The sequence below is a fragment of the Sinohyriopsis cumingii genome, chromosome 5, assembly GCF_028554795.1.
Source record: "Sinohyriopsis cumingii isolate HCF-2022 chromosome 5, ASM2855479v2, whole genome shotgun sequence".
Classification (NCBI taxonomy): Eukaryota; Metazoa; Mollusca; class Bivalvia; order Unionida; family Unionidae; genus Sinohyriopsis; species Sinohyriopsis cumingii.
In genome coordinates this window covers 116,468,272-116,489,542 of record NC_142965.1, presented here as the reverse complement: position 1 = coordinate 116,489,542, position 21,271 = coordinate 116,468,272, and the positions used below count along the sequence as shown (strand labels likewise).

The window sequence follows — 21,271 nt, the reverse complement described above, 5'->3', positions numbered from 1 at the left end:
TATTTGTATAAATATTGCGTCGTCGTTCAGTCTTAGAATCCAAATAAAGCAAACTCAATAAGAAAATAAATTCTGCGGACTACTTTTCGTCCCTGTTTCCATGTCATTTTATGTGAAGTTTTATGTATACCTACGCCATACACCATAATAATGACTACAACATGCCCTAACCACACCTGTGTGATTACCGATCAAAATGTACAGCCTCATATTAAAATCGTCCATTGCAAATTAAAACAGTGTAATTGTGCTGCCCTTTCTTCACTACAACACTCACCTCTTTTGCCGAAAAAGCATATGGCATGCATAAGAAACCAATCTTCAGAAATTGTTGCATTTCGGTTCGACCAGCTGTTATTAAAAATGAAAGTCATATGACCAGCAAGGAATCTCACTAATAGTGGACATGAGTTCGCTTTTGAAACATCGGAATGCTTGGGTAGCATGGCGAACGAATGCGATAACAACACGCGGATGTCTAATATTGAAAGAAGGAATGACTCATCTTTTACCCTCTTTCAAACTTTGTATACTTTGGGAGTGGTTAGATAAGATTTATATAACCAACCATATTTCAGTCTAAGCACATATATGAAGTCTATGGAATCATTTAGGCTGCCACATTGTAGTATGAAGTAAGAATTCGTCTGGTATGAAGAATAAAAAACGAATAATAATTACGTCGCAATGAACTGAAGCTTCGAATCTAAACCATTCATGTACGGATAATGATTCACTTTATTTTTATTCTGCAAGATAATGGTAGTCCAAGCTGCAGGTTCCATGGTTTGGTCAGCAGGTGCATGCGTACTTAGTTCAAAAGGATTGTATAGAGTATTTGTGTAAAGGAGCAAATCCTTGCTTGCATTGCTATATTTCCTTATCCTTAGTACAATTCATGCAGTACCTCCCTCGATAAGTCACCATTTGCTGTAAACTTATTGCCAAACACTGTATTTCTTTTTCTCCAAGATAGCCAGAACACATGTTCTTCGTACGGGGTTCGATACTTCGAATTCTCGATATACATCAAATACAAGAATCGTGTGTGTTTTACGTAAATTATTTTTAAAGTAACAGCTTTTACTATTTTTGATTAAAAACTCAGGGTTTGTTGTTTGCAGTTCTTTAGATGGTTAATTCTTTGCTTTAAATTCAAATAAGATTAAGAATATTTCAGTGCATGTGCGTGTGTGTGTGAATATGAGCGTGTGCAAAATTTTTGTATGCAGTGAATTCAAAGTAAATAATATATAAATAATTTCGAGTGTGATTAATTGTTTATTTACATTAAAAATGAAAGTTAGGGAAATGTGTGTGTAGATTTGCATTGAGAGTTGGTTTTTGTACAATATATTTAGAGTGTATAATATGGACAGAATATTATTTACGATTTATGTTTTTCTTAACATTCATTGGGTGTGTGTGTGTGTGTGTGTGTGTGTGTGTGTGTGTAAACGTGTGTGTGTATTTCATAGATATGGAAAAAATTTAACTTAACGTTTTACTTACTTTTTCTGATTGTGTGTGTGTGTGTGTGTGTGTGTGTGTGTGTGTGTGTTTTACCCTTTTTTACTTTAGATTTAGATAAGACTGAAAAATGTGTGTGTTTTGATGTGTAATTTTATCTTTGTTTTGATATAATATGTTTCATCGGAATTTACAATACTGAACCCTAAAGAAGCGTCCACCTTGTCGCTTAAATAGTTTTAATCAGATTCAAATCGATAATAAAATATATAAGGATTTATATTTTCATAATGTTTTACCAAGCAGCAAATGCATTTTAGTTGTTTGTCGTTAGATCCTGTGCCAAATTTAAGTATTCATTTACTTGTCAAAGTTGTCGAGGGATAATGGGGTGAGTTGTCAGGGTAGCATACTAATGGATCAGGTAGAGAAATACTGCACTGTGTTAAATGTTTTGTGTTACCTTTAAGGAAATATGTATTGATACGAATGTCATTTAAAGTGTGGGAATTACATGTTTCAATCCAGTGACAACTATGTTTTAACAAATTATTTTTGTTCTGACTTTATAATTAGTGAAATGATATCATCTGAAGAGTATAATTGCTTCCAAACATAACATCGGATCTATACAATTTCAGTCCACTGTGAGAATTTACGATCTGCTTCTTGTCATCTGAAACAGGTGAGATGTCCTCATCCTTTGTCCTCTACAATTGGGATAGAAGGTTACCAATAGCCATCTTGCACTGATAAACCCGCTTTATAAACTAGAACGAAAGAAATAGTTATATTCTACGAGTGCAGTAAATTTTCCTTCGTTTATAAGAATAACCATTACAAGTTTGAAGCTGCACCTCTTCATGTGTGGCTAAATCTAACTGACATTTAGAAGACACGAGCCTATACAAGCATATTACCTTCATAATACATTTTGACCGAACGCAGTCTTTCGAAACGTTAACCAGTCCACCAATCAGTCAATAAGGCGAGACAACCCTTTCAATGGTTACATATTATTGACATGACTTAACGAATCTGCAGCTCTTCCCATCTGAATGTGTGCTCATTCATCCGTCAACATGGCGGACTGATCTGGCGGCACGTTTACCCTACTACTTTAAGAAGCTTACAAATATTTCGGCTTAATAGAAACACACACAGTCTCCGCATGAAACCAGGGCATAACAGGACTCTACGAGCTCTACAAAGACAAAACCCTTCTCTGTGTAGAATATCTTCCACATTGTTCTGGTGAGTACTCTTTTTGCAAAGATAGGTCAATGCAAATTTCAAAAGGTTACAAGCCACTTATAAACCAAAAACTTTTGGAAAGTTCATGTCTTGAAAAGTTAACCTCTGTAAATATCTGGTTGTTTCAATTTTTTGAATGCATCTTTACAATTTTTCGCGAGGAAAGGTGTCTGCCAAAATATGATGCAATGGGTAAAAATTAAATTTGTATGCATGCCAATTTCAAAGGAAAGCAATAAAATTGTAAATAAAGTTAATTGAATATTTTAAAATGACAACTGTTTTCTTTGGTACATAACACATTTGTGGAGAGGTAAAACAAGCTGGTTGACTTTATATTTTCTTGGGTTACTAATTTGGGCAATTATAACATGTACATGGCACAAAATCTTGTTATATAACTTACGTTTTAAAGGTGAATAAAGACTAGAACATATTATGGAAACAGTTTGATGTTCATGCACATACCATGCAAATACAATCTTTAAATCCCAACTTAATTATGAATGAATTTACTACATGCTTGATGTAATGCCATTCTTTGTAGCCTGGAACCTGAGATAAATATAAAAAGTAAATAATTGTATTTCTCATTAGCAGAATATCCACTGGATTATCATAAGATCTAAGTTTTCACACATTTTACATTTTTTAATGTTTGTGTAAATATATTTTAAAATGGATAAAATAAGTTAGTACTTGTACTTGCTAGTGACAATACTGGATTTCATTTTTCTAATACGATTTCTTTGTAGTTAAGCAAAGAAAATTATTTCAGAAACGATTATATTATCAGTAAATTCATTATTATGATATTGTTTGGTCTTAAAAGACATTTGAAACTAATACTGGGTACCACGAAATTATTTTTACCGCGGAATTTGGGAACGTACCGCGATACGTACCACGGTATACCGCAGTTATATTCGGACAAACAATTTAATTATGAAGGGCATGTGCCTGACACATTTTCGTTTAATTATCGTTTCTTAACAGCCTTGAAACAAAAGCTTGCTCTGATTGAATGCAAAATGCCACACCTTATATATTCGATAAATAAAAAAAGAAAACATTCCAGCTCAAAAGAATCCCATCAAAGCCCCTCTCCCACAGTTTAAATTGCTAGTATCGTATAGAAGATGAATTGGATATGTATATGTTAATGGTTTTATGGGTTGTAATCTAAAACTATAATTAAACTGAAATGCTTACGCTATAGCTGATATTGCCATAGACATCGTGCTGACACTCGACAGGATATTAACGAAAGGCAGAAGAACTTTGACGGGGACGACAATGCCAGGGCAAAATAATCATCAGAGACGGTGGGTAAATATAAAACACACTAGCTCAACAAAGTAGAAACTGTTTAGTGGACATGACAAATTATATAAAGTTCGGACGGATATCATCCGTGCTTCTGAAAATCCTAGGATGATTAACAGTCTTGTAATGGAATAATGCACGTATCACACTCATTTTCTGAAGTAGATAACAAAAAGATGACGTGTTTGATTTTAAGTTTTTAAAATTAATTTTCCTTAGCTGGATATCGCACGAATGTCTCATATTATTATATTTGGATACTGTGACAAACATGTGACTAAAGTATCATAAATATAATAATATTTATAATATTCATCATCAAGATACAGCCGTTTTGTAAAGGAAACGGCCACATGATTAATCGGTAATTTTCGATAAATTCGATACTGACTGAAACTAGCGAACTACCGGTACAATGACAATTTGTTCCTGCTTTGATTGTTTTGTTATTTTCGCAGATAACCAACCATGAAAGGCTTAATCCCTCTGACAACCGCTATCTTTCTGGTCAGCGTTCAGGCATCCACGATCCATTTATCTCCAAAGGGACTTCTCGATCGAAGCGTCTCTGACAGAAGAAGTAATACATGCATGCATGCATGCATACATACATACATACATACATACATACATTACCTGCATGCATGCATGGGTACATACATACATACATACATACATACATACATACATACATGCATGCATGCATACATACATACATACATACACACACACACATACATACATACATACATACATACATACATACATACAAACATACATACATACATACTATTACGACTCAATGGTCTTAAAACAAGTAATGTTAAAGAGTGAGAAGCAACAAGATTTGTAAAATTCAACAAATAATTCATGTCCCTTGAATACCAACTGATACAGTTAAAAAGGAACTTACGGTTTTGCGAATTTAATCCCTAATAATCCTAGAATTACAGACACAAATCCTAGATAACAAAATTCTTAATAATCGTTAACGGAAATCCAAATTAAATCCAACGCTGGAAGTGTTGATGTGCCTCTGGTGTCCAGTGTAGTGCTAATGTGCCAACAGTCTTTTGTTGGATCACAATAATACAATCCATGAATATATCCTTTTCTGAAATTTCACTATAATTCAAAGTCTTTATTTCCAAGAATCTTATTTTTGAAAAGCGCGTTCTCTGTTCAGTGAATAAATTTTTTGAATAATAAATTTCAGCAAAAATTAATTACTGAACACAACAATAATATAATTGATTCTGATCTGATTCTCAAGCACAAATAAAGAATTTCTAGAAAACAAGATTATATCGTCCTCCACAATTCCTTAGGTCACAATTAACCTTATCTAAACAACAAAAACTATTACCTACTAGAAAATTTCCTTCTAGAAGGTCTTCTAATGTTTTCAAAATAAAATCTTACTAATCATTATAATACAAAATGTGAGGCAATATCCTAGTCTCATCAAAAATAATAATACGGATACTTAAACCATTCCATAGGGAAAATAGTTAGCTATATATTAGCTGCTCAAAGAATTAAAAAAAAGAATAAATGATTCAGGTCAAGTAGAAAATGAACTTGATTTTGGACATGGTCAAGTACAACATACAATGTTACATTATCAATGACATATAATGAAAAAATTATATTATAAAAACTAAAATAGAATGCAAATTAAATACACATAACAATGCATACATACAGTTCAGGCTTAGTGGTTTTCGGAAAATCCAGGCTCCCATGGTGGACCTTAATCTTTTTTACGATGTGTCCGTCAAGAACATAATATCGTGGTCGTCATGCATTCTCCACATAATGGCTTGTAGTGGACGGATTACGTTTTATTGCCCCAATTAGAAGTCACAGCAAAGAATGATGTAATACTGGACCTTCACAACAGCGCGTGAAACTTACCTGTTGACTCAACTGCAGTTCATAGTGCATCGATGCTCATTTTACGTTTTACACAATGCCGACTACTATTCAAAGTCTAAGCTGCTAAAACTTAATCACATATGTGTATTGGGAGAGACTAAAGATTTCCGAGCAAAGAATTTGGGTGTTTAACAAAAATATAAAGTTTAATTGTTGTGATTTTAATACGATAGAGAGATTTTGCTTTTATAGAAACAATGAATAAAGAAATCACACTTTTTCGGCAAGTCACTTTAAAATTGTTTGTTTAACATGTTCCCACAAAATGAAATAAACAGTACTATCCAATATGCCTACACTGATCGCTATTACAATGTCGCTTCTTATTTCCCTTGGCTTCAAATAGATATCCTTTGTAGAATTACGTTAATAGATATCCTTTGTAGAATTACGTTAACTACATGTACACAGAACTGGAGATTTAATAGGTTATGGCTTCAAAGGTTGTAAATTTCCATCATTTCCTGTTGATGTTGAACAAGTTCATATGTATTCTAAAGTAGTCGCGAATATTGTTACTGTAATTATTTTGAATAGTGTATAAAAATGTTCATTCATTAGTCTTTCAATCTGCTATATTTCTGGATGATAAGTTCGTGCATGTTAATACTGACCAGATTCGACAACATATAATAAGGAAATAAGTAATGGACACTAATACGCGAAAATATCACAAATGAACCACAGTGCGGTTTTCTGACCACATTGTAAGTTCCAAATTCGTTTATACACAATCAACAGAAAAAAATTGCAATCAGAAGTTAATGTTTTTTTTTTGAAACATCGGAGCTTAAAAACACAACATCCAGGCTCAACACCTTCCCGGCTGGCCGTTGTTAACTAGCGTAGAGGCAGACTTCAAAATAAAACTGGCGCTTCCCGGGTGATGCTTGATGAAATTCGTGAGAAAATGACGAACAGAGTTACATTTTTCATAAGAGTTACTTCGTTTATAGCACGAACAGAGACTGATAGAGAGCAGACGTCAATACTGTATAGACGAACTGGAATCATTAACAACATTATCTTACTCTCAAATAATTATAGGTTACTGAATATGAACGAGTTTTGGGATGGAATACTGCACGACCTTGGGAGTGCAATATATCCTTCCGACAAAACGAGTTCATATTTTCCCATACAAATGGAGTAGCCTTTTTATTATGTGCTCATTTGTTTTATTCTAACTAAGGTTTAATTACATAAACAAAATACACTACAAGAAACAACGTAAATGAATGAATGCCGTATTCCAAACTAAATACACAAGCGCAGATTTGTCATTACACAATAACATCATTATTAATGCGCACATAACTCCGCCCAGATAAATTTCGACACAACTCTCGAAAAAAATGACGTGATTAGTTAAAATTGAAACGTGCAGTCATATTGTGGATGAATGCGCATTGCAACAACTTTTCCATTTGATCTGGGATGAATATATTTGAGTATTTTGTTTCGATTCGACGAAACTTTGTGATTTTTTACTGGATCCATCTGTGCAAATTATACATGAAATACATCGGATTGAAGTGGCGCGGGAGAAGCGTGTTTACATCTGCAAATGTGTTTCTGTTTCTGTCATTGAATGTTTGAAATCATAATGTGGGAAAATATGAAGTCTTTCAATTGCAATTATCAAAAAGACGTTATGTAATTTAACGCCTATTTCATTTTGAATGCAGTAAGGAGGAATACACTACAAGAAACAAAGTAATTGAGTGTATGCTGTATTCCAAAATAAATGCACAACCGTAGATTCATCAAGACGTAGGAACAATATTATGCGCATATAACACCGACCATCGACCTTTAATCCGTCGCGAGCTCGACATAAATTTAAACAAATTCTTGTTTTGGTATATTAAACATTGAAATTATTAGAGTCATATTTTGAATTAGTGGGCACTGAAACAGCTGCTCCAGTTGGTATGGAATGCATGAACTTTGTTTTTCTGTTGAGCCAACTCAATTTTGCTTTTCTGTTTGTGATGAGCTGGTATTTTTAAAGCTCCGTCAATCCGTACAATGTACGTGTGATTTGAACAGTGGACCACCACTGAATCAACCGCACATCTGTTTCTGTTCTGTTATTGATAGTTTGGAATCATAATTTGCGAAACATATACATTCTAATTCAAATTATCAAAAGGCGCTATGTCACATTTATTTCGTTCTGATTGTAGGATGGAGAATGGGATTTCAGTTGGAAATTAGTCGAAACAATAGAATAATTTCCGGACCTGCATCAAGCTTTGACATAGTTCATGTCATTCGGATTTGCGTAACTAATTAACAAAGTAAATTTTGATGAAATTCAAGATATATAAATGAAAGTATATTTAATTCCATTATAATTACCATCTGAAGAATTCGTATGTTTATGCCCTGTCATGATCGCTGCTTTATCAAAATAGTTAAAAGGGGAAAGCAGCTATTATGTGACTGTCCATCTAGACAGCGGAAATAATACTTTTTCGTCGTCTTGGCGTATGGCTCTGAAGCTCTTAGTTTCCTAGCAAAACCTTCAGGTTCATTTATTTCTTGAATTTAGTTTGTTGACTGACTTGTAAAATGGTACGTATCTGTTAGAAATGTGATAGTCTTTGGCCTCAATATGTTTCCTATGCTATGTGTATAGACCTTAGAGAGAATTGGTCATAGTCGGAACCATTCTGTATTCTCCTAAATAACTGTTTAATGATCAGAATGACAGTTTCAATTAATGTGACTCTTGCGAGTGTTGTTGACATTGCGAATATCACGTTCATTATTTGCTTCATTGAAAGTTTTCTTTGTGACTCCTTGAACTCATCCACATAGTTAATTTTATCATCTCTACTTTCCAGTGGACGAAACTGCTTATTTATTTCATTCACAAACAAATCTAATCAACCAAAATCTGACGAGTCTAATACTAATACAAAATTGTACATGCCTTTTTGACAAAGTAGTTCCTAATATACGATACTATTTGAAACACACGTGTTGTGCATTATGAAGCCTTGTAATATGAAAAATTACTGCACAATTCAGACAATCTAAAGTTACCGGAGAAACAAAATGAGCATATAATAAAATACTATATAATATGTATACTGTATAATACCTAATATGGTGCACTATACTATTCATTGAGACAGTGTACAGTATAATAAAGACACGACATAATATACAATATATAGAGATAGGTTATGTCAAATATATAGAGACAGTATATTGTATCATGGATGGACAAAGTACACTATATAATAATTCGAGGCTGTATAATATATAATACATACAGAGTATACAATAAAATACATACATTACATTATATAATGCATGGAGGCAGTATACTATATAAGGCACAGTATACTGTATAAACGAATGTCGTTTTTTATAAATTAATTTTATATCACTTTTATGGAAGAAAACATAATTCTAGATGAAAGCAGTGTCGCGGACAAAATCAGTGCTTAGCTGTCATTTAATTTAAGGAAAAAATGAGTGGACGTTAGTTGCATTAACAATCTAGTGAACATTAAAATAGAAAAGGTCTAAGTTATTATTTTTGTTCTCATTATCCACTGTTTGTGTGTCTATATATATATATATATATATATATATATAGAGAGAGAGAGAGAGAGAGAGAGAGAGAGAGAGAGAGAGAGAGAGAGAGAGAGAGAGAGAAACAGAGATACAGAGATAGACAGACAGACTATACGTGGCTTACATTTGTGAATAAATCTCCTCCAGGTCCTGGCACGAGAGCGCGAGAAAGGCTGATGAAAATGCTTTTAGAAGATTACGTCCAGAGCGTGAAGCCGGAACCTTATGATGAGTCCCCTCTACAAGTCAGCATGTCGCTTTCACTGCTCAACCTCGATAGCGTGGTGAGTACTGAGTATTATGTTTTCATATGATATGTACCATCACCGCCCTCACCACCATCACTAGTATTAGCATTCCTGACGCTCATTCACCTTCTCTCATCTACCTCCTCCTCTTTCATCACCTCCTACTACAGCTGTTACTGCTACCACTACTATTACCACCATAATGTTATCGCTGTGATTGTTATTGTATGTGTTTGTATTACTATGCAACTACCATCATTACCATATTGACAATGCAACAACCGTATTAGCACTCTTCCTGTTCCTGCAATGGCATCTAGTGAGCATGTACAAATTACATAGCTAAAGAACATTTTTTTAAAATTTACGTATGACCTCTAATTAATGGCGAAATAAAAGATTATGTGTGCATGTCTGAGTATATAAAGTTCGTTTGCTCCAGAGTTGACGCACGAAACGCGTGATTAATACCAAAGGTGTGTGTGTGTGTGTTAGATTTTTGACGTAGCTTTAACAGTTTGAATAAAATCGATACGATCTCTGCAGTGTGACAGTTTCTAATGATATCTATAGTAATGTCTAGCACTGGGGTATCTCACTGCAGACGTGTGGCATCATGTCTCACACAGTCACAGTATCTTTACACCCGTCAATGCAGTTCTAACACAACTATCATAAAGTTAAACACCACGGCATGCAGCTGCTAATACCATTTTTATAAGTCTTTCGTATGACTTAGCTGGGGTTCTAACCCTCGCCCTCCCCGACAGACGCTCTAACCACATAGACCTCCGGAACGGTAATATAAATAATAAAACACATAAACACCATCTGAAGCACTAACCACAACAATACGAGTAAATACATTCATATCCGTGTACACTTCCGTGGTTTAATGGTCTGGAACGTTAATAGTTTAAAATGTGGCAGTCGTGGATGAGTCCGCAAAGAAGCGAAAATTTCAAAGCTATGACCTATTGAAATATACATTTTGGAGACGAATAATCTTTAGTTTTCATTGATCTTCTTGGATGCAGGTAACAAAAAAAGATGCAAGAGATACTTGAACTGCATGGGAAAATCGTTCATCCCGTCTGCTTTGGTGGTGGGCAACTCGTCAGTTAAACTTGTCGTTAATCCTTCAACGTTTTTATAGCGGAATTACATGGGGTTCTTGGGATTAAATAAAATCCAACTTTTACCCCGAAACGAACATTTTTTAATTCAAAAAATAGAAAAAAGGCCTCCGTGGAAAAAAATATGGATCTGCCCTTGACAATAAGCTCCACTCATATAAAAGATCTAAAACAATTACAGCATCTGTATAATTGTTCTTCTCTGCGTAGATTTATGATCCAACGGTATTGATCAACAGCATGTACATGCATATATTTTTGTTACCAGGATACTAAGGAAAGGATTATCGAAACTCATTCATGGGTATCGATGACCTGGACAGACGAAAGACTATCATGGGATCCATCCGACTTCCATCAAGTCAAGATGATTCATATGCCAGCGGACTTTATCTGGATTCCGGATATCGATTTGTACAACAAGTAAGCCACTTTCTATGGTGTAAACTATATAATATCATTCGGAAGTTAATTTAGTAACATCGTCAGCTTACGTTTTTCTAAACCTGTGTCATAGTGTTCCAATTAAACGTCTTAAAGTGGTATCAAGTCGTATTTTGCTAAAGGTGTCCTAATTTATGTCATTGTAAAACCTACCTCCAATCTCCTTGCCATGTAAATAAAACTAGTATTGATACTTTCTTATTGCATGTGTAAGCATCAAACGGTTTTAATATTTTACCCAGAAGTCACAGAAACAAACGAATTAATCAAATTGTACATTATAGAATGCGTCTACTCTCATGAATTTTTGTAGTAGGACATTTTTATAGCAAGCGTCATAGCAAGAGCAGTGATGTCTCTTTAAGTCAAGTTAGATACAAGAACTGGGACACGCGGCTGTATGTTGCAACCACCGCTTTTTAGCATAACGAGATAGCGATATATTACATCATTTTCTGAATGGAATCATGCATTTTTGTAATAATAAATGCATCTCAACGATAAACATTGCTCGACTAGTACATATATACATCGGCCTGTAAAATCATTATAATTATCAATGTCGTAGCCTACATCGAGTATGATTTGTGTTCTGTCTGCTTCCAGCGACGGTGACGCCGAGAAACCAATATCAGACACGATAGCCGATGTTTACAGTAATGGATCCGTATTCTATGAACCTGAGCTCCATCTCAAGAGTTTGTGCGAAACAGGCCAACAAGCGACGGAAGCCGTCCGAATAGCTCGTCTTCTCGGATTCAATGAACTGGTCTGTAAACTCAAGTTTGGGTCTTGGACGTATGACGCCACAGAAATTAAACTTGCGACCCCTTCATCGCAGATAGACTTGTCAGATTTTAGACGAGTCTACACCGATGAATTTCAAGTGAAAAGCACTAGCGCGGAAGTGGATCAGGAGACTTTTAAATGCTGCCCTAACCCCTACCAGATCGCCACATTTACGATCATTATCACAGAAAATTCAAAGTATCGCTATAACACCAAATAGCACAGGAGAAGGCGTCGACACAAGAAATAAAGCGCAAGGCTATCCCCATAACCATATTTATATTAGTCGCTAGGATGTCCTTGAGGTTCGTTGATGACCATGCCTTCCGAAGCGTGAACATTACATTCGATCAAATCTATAAGCATGAAAGCCTTGTACGTTTTTGTCTCTATTCCAAGCAAATACATATAAGAAGCAGCTTCGGCTAAGCAATTCCCATTTCAGTTCGCTTGCTTATTTTTTATTGTTGCTTTTTTTGCATTATCTTTTATAGCGTTTCTCATACAATAAAAGAAACATCAATTGATATTTAGTGATGTATGCTTTAATTTTGCTTTTGTTATTGTATTCCATATATCTCATACAATTGTTGTTTCCTGCAATTTTCAGTCACTGTATACAAACGTTAGGCATTAGTGGAAACAAGGGGATCAGTATCTGATCCGGACAGGAAGAATAATCTGTTCCCTCACTCACTGTCTTTCATTCATTCTATGATCAGCACACAAACACACACACATACGAAGACACACACAAACACACACAAAGATACACACTTTAACACAGACAAGAAAACTGCAGACAGTATTCTGCTTACTAAACGCACCTGACACCTTAATAAATACAAGCAAGTGCCTATCCAATAATAATATTCAATCAAGACAACGAATTCACGTTATCTTTTACACAGAAGATATTCATGGAGCAGCAGAGAGGCTGAACAACCTCTAATTGATTCATTCTCCGTTTCGCAAAATAAACCTTCCTCGAAAATCGCAAAAAAAAGTTTGAGTCAGCGCCTAACTGCTGCTGTTATCCAAAACTTTTATCAAGACAAATTCGATAACGTGTTCAAGGATCATGTAAATTTATCGTGATAAATCCATGTGGGGATATCTGAGCTTGACTAAATAAATTTATAAACCTATTTATGTCCATATCACCGCTACAGCAGGTCTGTTGAATATTTCGTAACGTGTGAGTGTCACCTCCGTTAAACACAGCAAGAATATTACAATTATCCCTGATCACTTTAGGAATTTGTGTATACCGCTGGGTTATATTAATCATATCTGTGTTTTTATGTCTGCCTCGGGAAAATATTCTACCTGGATTGGACTATTTGTCCAGCATTACATCATCGTACACGACTAAATTGTTAATAAACCCATCAATATCATCAATACTTGGTGCTTAATCGATATCAGTGATAAATTCAACAACATAGTCTCAGTTTTCGTTTAACGATTTTGCATTTTCATTAAGATCCTTAAGTACATAATAGCACCGCTGGTCATCTAAAGACGGAGCAACCATGTACAACTTATCCCACTTGAGTCATCTCATTATCAAATTAAGTAACAGTTGCGTCTTACCACTTTCAGATGGACCTGTGATAATCATACGGACAGAATTTGGTAGCGCAACATGATGCTTGATTGGCTCATGCTTTCGTGTTGCAGAAAAATCAATTACATTCATGTTATATGAAAGATAAATAAATATGGATTTATATTGTGTGAAATGCAGGACGCGTACCCCCACAAGTACACAAACAACTATTACAATAAAAAATAATAGGTCAGCACTTACAGGTAAGTGTGAACAATGTGGTACAAAGAAATTTAAATGTATTCCCCTGACACAGTCAGGTGATAAGTCAATGCCAGACAATATTACAAAAACGAGGAGGTGATATTGCAGCAAAATTAGGAAAGCTACCCGGGACTCCGTGGGCTAAATACCCAGGAGAAAAACACCTCCCAGGATATAATTATTGTGGCCCTGGAACCAGACTTGATATCAGACTTGATAATCAAGATCAACCAAGACCTGGTGAATATCCGATAAATGAAATTGATAAAGCCTGTCATGCTCATGATGTAGCTTATAAAAGTAAAGAACTACGGCATAGACATATCGCAGATGTAAAATTAATTCATGCGCTAAATTCCATTACGAATAAATCTTTCATGGAATCATTAGCTAATTGGTTAGTAAGATCCGCGATGAAAGGTAAGCTTGTATTAGGAGCTGGTAATTAATCAAACGATTATTATTATAATGGAATCGATTTATTATTCTCCAAGAGGATATTGGAAAGGTAGAACAGCGATTAATAAACTCGCCGAAGCAGCAGGTGTCGAACGTTCTACTGCTGAAATGTGGTTTGCACGACAGGCAATATGGCAAATTTATCTACTACCACCTAAACGAATTCACTTTGCACATTTTGATGTCAGCGTGCCAAATGAAGTTCATCAGGCTGATATATTATTTCTACCACACGATACTATTAAAATACGAAGACGTCGAATAACATACAAATACGTTTTAACTATCTTTGATGTTGCAAGTAGATACAAGGCAGCAGAACCGTTATCAAGGACAGCTAATGCAGTTGCTTCTGAATTTATCAACGTGGTGGTCTACGATGGCCACAGCTGCTACAGGTTGATCCTGACAAAGAATTTCATGGTGCAGTATCATCGTTGATGAAAAAACATAACGTCACCATCAGACAATGACATACTGCAATTCATCGTGATCAGGCAATTGTTGAGCGATTTAATCGAACACTTGCTGAGCGGTTATTTGGATATCAAAACGCGAAGGAATTCATTCAAAACAAGAGATCTCGTGAATGGGTTGCAAGATTACCAAGTGTTATAGCTGCGCTAAATAATTAAATAACTCGAACAACTGCGTTGAAACACGTTAATGCAATCACAAGCAACTGTATCAGTAATAGTTAGTCCTTGAGATGAATGTATTGTTATTGGGTATCCTAGCGTCCACGGAGATTTGTCAGCGTGTAGAGCATCCTCAACAACATTGACAGGGACTAAAACAACATCATTTAATACAAGATTCTGTTTCTCGGTCTGTCCTGGTATATCAACGTCGATATTCTGTCGTCACGTATCAGCTGGTCTATAACACAACGGTATACGTAACGCTGAGAATTTTTCTTTATGCGCTTCAAATAACCTCTGTTGAATTGTATCGTGAACTATCTTTCTACTTGCCACTATCAAATCGTTTGGTCTCTACCTTTCCCAAAAGTCGTTCAAGGAAGTTTCTGGAATTATTCTACTCGCTATTTCACACTGAATTTTATTCGGTTGTAGTCTGATTAATTTTATAAACTCTTTTAATTCTTCATCAAGAGATCTATGGTTGACGACATCAATCTCCCAGTAATAGTAATCACAATTCTTTAACCAATCATGCGGAAACTTCCGGACAAATGGTGGTGGTTGACCATGATCACCGCACATTTTCACAACTGTATTTGTTGTTAATAACCAATCAAGAAAAGTTTTTAATGTTTCTAACCACATTGTGCACACTTCATCCCAAATGATGATCTTTGGAATATATTTCTCTCCCATTCGGTCAGGAGTCCATGTGCCACCGCTGTATCGAAAATAACTGTGACAAGTACATGATTGCACTCGTTGTTTCATCTCTCTGGTGAGTCTTTGTGTAGGTGTTAAAACAACCATATCATCTGAATTCTGTCGAAATAATTCGATCACTCGAGTCGTCTTACCAGAACCTCTCGGACCGTTTAGATAAACCGTCTTGTGTCTGGATATCGGATCATACACGGACGCCGTATATGATAATTCTGATATCTGATCGCTGCGATAACTATCGTTAATCGTAAAATCCGCGGATTCTGAATAATCACGTAACAGTTATTCTTTTATTTTCCACGAACCCCATGATGCATCAGTACTTGTAATTCTGACTATTTTTTATCGTTATAAATCCGTGGCAACTCTGACCGTGGTGTCAGGAAATCTATTTATCATTGATAATAAATTTATAGAAACATAAGCGAGCATTGAGGATCTTTGATGTGTATATTGCGGTGATTCTCCATCAATGTAACAAACAATTGTGCCTAACATTTTTCCGTTTTACAAGTAAGCATTTTCTCGACTACAATATACATTTCTCGCTGTTGCATCAGCGATTATAAAATCATATTCAGTATCATCTAGAATTAATTGTGCGTGATGCCGTCGGTGATCATATGCTCCACCGTGAGTAAATTTGCCAATTATTTTTCTACCGAGATCCTTTGCAATGCTTTCTTCGGTGGTATTTTTCGCGAAAATGTCTAATCGCGCATCAAAAGTCGTCAGCGTCAGCAGGATAAGGGAGTAGTTCAGGTAAACGTAACCAAACTTCGGTTTGTTTCCGATATGATATAATTGCCTCACTGACGGTCAACGATATCAGTATTGCATTATGAATCATATATCGTAATAACACTATTAACGTACAGCATTTTTCTGAGAAGTGTCTACCAAACCAAATATACATAACAGACCGGATGAAATCCCTTAGCGATTTCGAACGACACTACATGAGCGAATCCTGTCAGATCAAAATCAGGTAATGGACCATTAATTCAAAACTCTTACCATTTCAGGACAGGGATGTCCAAATGGCTTAAAATATCCAGAACACTCACCCGATCTAAGAAAACTTCCCAGTCAACACGCGACCATATCCACCGAAATAACATTATTGTGGTCATACTTGGTATTCCACAAACCGCCATGTCCGTATTCGATACAACTTTACTGCACATCTTTAAGAAATTCAAATCGCTTTGGCTTCCATGAATTTTTCTCTCTGGCAGGGTGGGCAGCAACTGACGGAACTGTAAAACAATTTTTTAATAATTGCTCATTATTTTTTTAATATTGTTGCGCAAGATTTCTCATCGTTTCATAAAGAGATTTTTTACGGTATAAATCGTCGTGAACGCGTACAAATTAATCATATTTTTTATCATCTGAACTTGAAGATAACCATACCGATCCAGGATCGTTTTTACTTATTTCGTGAACAAAATCAAATATATTCCCAGAGTTCTCTGGGTAAAATTTTACAGTTCGATCTCGTGGAAATATTGTTACTGCTCTGGTACACGCGTGCACATTGTGATCATTAATTTCAATTGTGTCCCTTTTCCTTTGTTCTTTGATTAATATAAAATCTCTTCGGTTAACGTTTTTACTATCATTGGAAATTTTAATTTACTTGATAACACAGCGACATTATTTATGGCAGCTCCGGTATCCTTGAACGATTCAGCCCATTTTATTTATTTTTTCACGTCGCTGATTAGTTAACCCGTTTCCACGTATCGCATTTGTAAAATATTCGATAACTCGTTTAGCCACACAATTCAACGTTGAAAATCTCATTGGTGCAAGATCATCGATGTTGGGTTTATCTTTTAGCTGATAAATTCCATAAACAACCGCGGTCACAGGGTACGCTCGAACGTAATATGGTCCGTTAATACCAGTCCGTGTTCCTGGCTTGGAATTTTACTTAACAGAGCGGTTTTTCCATTAGCAAGGACGGGGTCACGTTTATCAAGGATAATCCACGCCGCGGAATCTTCTAACACAATAAACTTTATTCTGGGAAAATATTTCTGATCGTTCATAAAAACGATATTCGTTTTCGCACATGTATCGTTCATTATAGCATCAATGACGTCATCGCGTATAATTTTAAATGTCGACCACACGTGAGATGCCCCATCATTACGAAATTCGATTTTAGCACCCCTGATAATATTAATCAGATTAATAGTCTGATCAGTCAGAGTTCGCCTCCGCATGTTAGGGGTTAGTCTGTCAAGATCGAACCTGGAAGTTTTTCCTGGGCTTGGTTGTAAATGATCTCGTAAACAAATCCATGCTATAATTAAGACAAGTATTTAAATAAAAAATAATATATATAATGACTCAAATAAGAAATTAGTGCAAGTGGCTGATGATAGGGTCTGCAACTCCTTGTAACAAATCCTTTGTACATGAATTTAGCGGACAACATTCGCCAAGTGTAAAAAGAGGGAGTCTAGGTCCAAAACCCTGCTTACGGTGTGGCGTTGGAATTAGAGGTAAAACACAGCTGTGTGTGCAGTGTGGTGGTAACAGATATAGAGAACTGAAGAGATATTATGATAAAGAAAATAACGACAGCGACAAAGTTATAAGAACTCCTGAAGATTACATAGTCAGGTTCTGTACAGACAAATTATAAATTAGACAAATAATATTATGTATAAAATAGAGCAAAAAGAATTTGTCCGACATCCTATCATTGAGAATTATGAAGCATCTCGTGATGGTGTAGTCACTGTCAACATAAAAGGCCCGTTGGTGTTGCTAATAAATGCTGGTTATCTTATATTCGCCGCTGGAAATAAAAAGTATTATTATAATCATAGGTTCATGTTCGAGACTTTTTACGGAGTGATCAAAGAGGGTCTTGTGATCGATCATATTGATAGCCAGTAACTCAATAATAATTTATCTAACCTGCAAGCTATCACACAGAGCGATAATTCTGCTCTTGGGAATACTGGGAGATGTAAAACAATTGCTAGGAAAGCAGTAAGATCTGTCAATATTTAAACCGGCGAAGAGATAATATTTCAGTCAATGAACGCGGCTTAAAGTCAATCATTTAATTATTTATTTCACCTTAGAGACCAGGATACAGTTGCTTACTGAACCTTAGAGAGCAGCATTTAAATGTTCATTTCACCTTAGGATCCAGTATTCAATTGTTTTTCTCAGTTAGAAGCCAATATTCAGTTGTTTATTTCACCGTACAGACAAGTATTAAATTGTTTATTTCACCTTAAAGACCAGCATCCAATTGTTTATTTCACCCTAGAGACAAGAATTCAGTTGCTTATTTCAATTTACACACCAGTACTCAATTGTTTATTTCCCCATAGAGACCAGCATTTAGTGGTTTATTTCACCTTAAATAACGGTATTTGATTGTTTAATTCATCTTACATACCACTATTCAGTTTTTTTTTTATTTTCCTTTTGAGACCAGTATTTAATTGTTTAATTCACATTAGTGACCAGTATTCAGTTGTTAATTTTACCTTACAGACCAGTATTCAGTTTTTTATTTCACCTTTGGGAACATTATGCAGTTGTTTTTTTTCACCTTACAGACCAGGATTCGATTGTTTATTTGATCTTAGAGACCAGCATGCAATTGCTTATTTCACTTTAGAGACCAGCATAAAGGTGTTTATTTCGCCTTAGATGTCAGTATTCAATTGCTTATTTCAATTACAGACCAGCATTTCATTGTTTATTTCACCATACAGACAAGTATTCATTTGTTTCTGTTTTTCACCATGGAGACTAGTATTCAATTGTTTATTTCACCTTAGAGACCAGTTTTCAGTTGCTTATTTCACCTTAGGGATCAGTATCATGTTGTTTTTTTACCTTAGAAAACCGCATTACGTTGTTTATTTCACATTACTGACCAGCATTCAGTTGCTTATTTTACCTTATCGACCAGCATTCTATTGAATATTTCATCTTAAAGACCAGAAATCAATAACTGATTTCACCTCAGAGGCCAAACTTCACTATTTAACCTTTGGGACCAATATTGAATTGTTTATTTCACCTTATAGACCAGTATAGACTTGTTTATTTCACCTTACAGACCAGCATTCAATTGTCGATTTCACATTAAGGAATAATATTTAGTTGCTTTGTTCACCGTAGAGACCATCATTTGTTAATTTCACCTTAGATATCAGCATTCAATCATTTTTTCACCTTTCAGACCAGTATTCAAGTGGTCTTTTTTGACTTACAAACCAGCATTTGTTTATTTCACCTCAGAGAACAGTATTCAATTGTTTATTTCACCTTAGAGACCAGTACTTAGTTGTTGTTTGCACATGAGCTACCAGTATTCCATTGTTTATTTCACACTAGAGACGAGCATTCAATTGTTTATTTCACTGCATCAGAGACTAGCATTCAATTGTTTATTTCACCTTACAAACCAGTATTCAGCTGTTTATTTCATGTTACAGACCAGTATTTAATTGTTTAATTCACCTTAGCGACCAGTATTCCATTGTTTATTTCACCTTAGATACCAATTTCATTTGTTCATATTACCCTACTGACCAGCATTCGATTGTTTTGTTTTTTCACCTTACAAGCGAGTATTCAGTTGTATATTTCACTTAAGAGAAAGGTTGAATACGACCTTACTAACTAGTACAAATGCACTCGTTTGATACTGTCCCTGATCTTATCTGAAGATGGTCTTTCTTTTTTTAACTGCAGACTGAAACATATTGCTGGCATAGTATGTTGTGTCAACCTGTTTGATTATGAATTTCACCATATTCGAGAGAGAGAGAGAGAGAGAGAGAGAGAGAGATTTATGCGCATGTGCTCGTGCATCATTTTGATAAAATCATTTCTAAAGAGAATAAGTTTTGATGAACTAAAAGGAATACCCAGGCCAGAATGCTGGTTGTCGAATGGGTTATATTATCATAGGCAATATAAAAGGCTAAACACACGGCCTGGGATTTCTGGTTCTAAAACTAACGATAATAACACATACCTGGCTAAGCTTTCTGTTAAAGATAGATGAAAAGTTTTCTGAATGTAAAAGCTACAAAAACTTTATTATTTTATTTACGTAACTTTATAATACGTATTGACGAGTTCAGTTTCAGCTATAAAGTTTCGTTAAATCATCTTCCTCTATCATTCTATCTCGGATGGGAAATGATCAGTGTATTTCCACCCTATGACCTGTTTGAACGCAAATTTGCCCCAGCTAGAAATCTTGTTAAACGTGCATAAATTGTAAAGTAGCACTCAGAATGCTAATTATAGAATAGTTTACCTCATTATAGGTTATGTAAAATGATTAACACACAAACTACTATCAGATTAACAAGGGTGTTTCTCCAAGTCTCCTGTTATATGAAAAGCTTCATGTTTACACCGTATGGGCTGTAG

At 35.2% G+C, this 21,271-nt stretch overlaps 1 protein-coding gene across 1 annotated transcript; it reads left to right on the top strand.

Annotated features, from left to right (window-relative positions):
- The first annotated feature begins 2,544 nt into the window (after positions 1-2,544).
- Positions 2,545-12,748, top strand: LOC149800039 (neuronal acetylcholine receptor subunit alpha-2-like). Its single transcript, XM_089957174.1, has 5 exons — positions 2,545-2,724; positions 4,509-4,630; positions 9,730-9,866; positions 11,235-11,389; positions 12,017-12,748. Exons 2-5 carry the CDS (start codon positions 4,519-4,521, stop codon positions 12,417-12,419), a joined length of 807 nt encoding a protein of 268 aa, XP_089813300.1. The 5' UTR covers positions 2,545-2,724; positions 4,509-4,518; the 3' UTR covers positions 12,420-12,748.
- The last annotated feature ends 8,523 nt before the right edge of the window (positions 12,749-21,271 follow it).

What these genes read in the sequence shown, in the direction of transcription:
- LOC149800039 (XM_089957174.1), top strand. Translation starts at nt 4,519, where the DNA reads ATGAAAGGCTTAATCCCTCTGACAACCGCTATCTTTCTGGTCAGCGTT. An exon ending in AAGCGTCTCTGACAGAAGAA is followed by an intron (nt 4,631 to 9,729) that starts GTAATACATGCA and finishes AATCTCCTCCAG; the next exon opens with GTCCTGGCACGAGAGCGCGA. An exon ending in GATATCGATTTGTACAACAA is followed by an intron (nt 11,390 to 12,016) that starts GTAAGCCACTTT and finishes GTCTGCTTCCAG; the next exon opens with CGACGGTGACGCCGAGAAAC.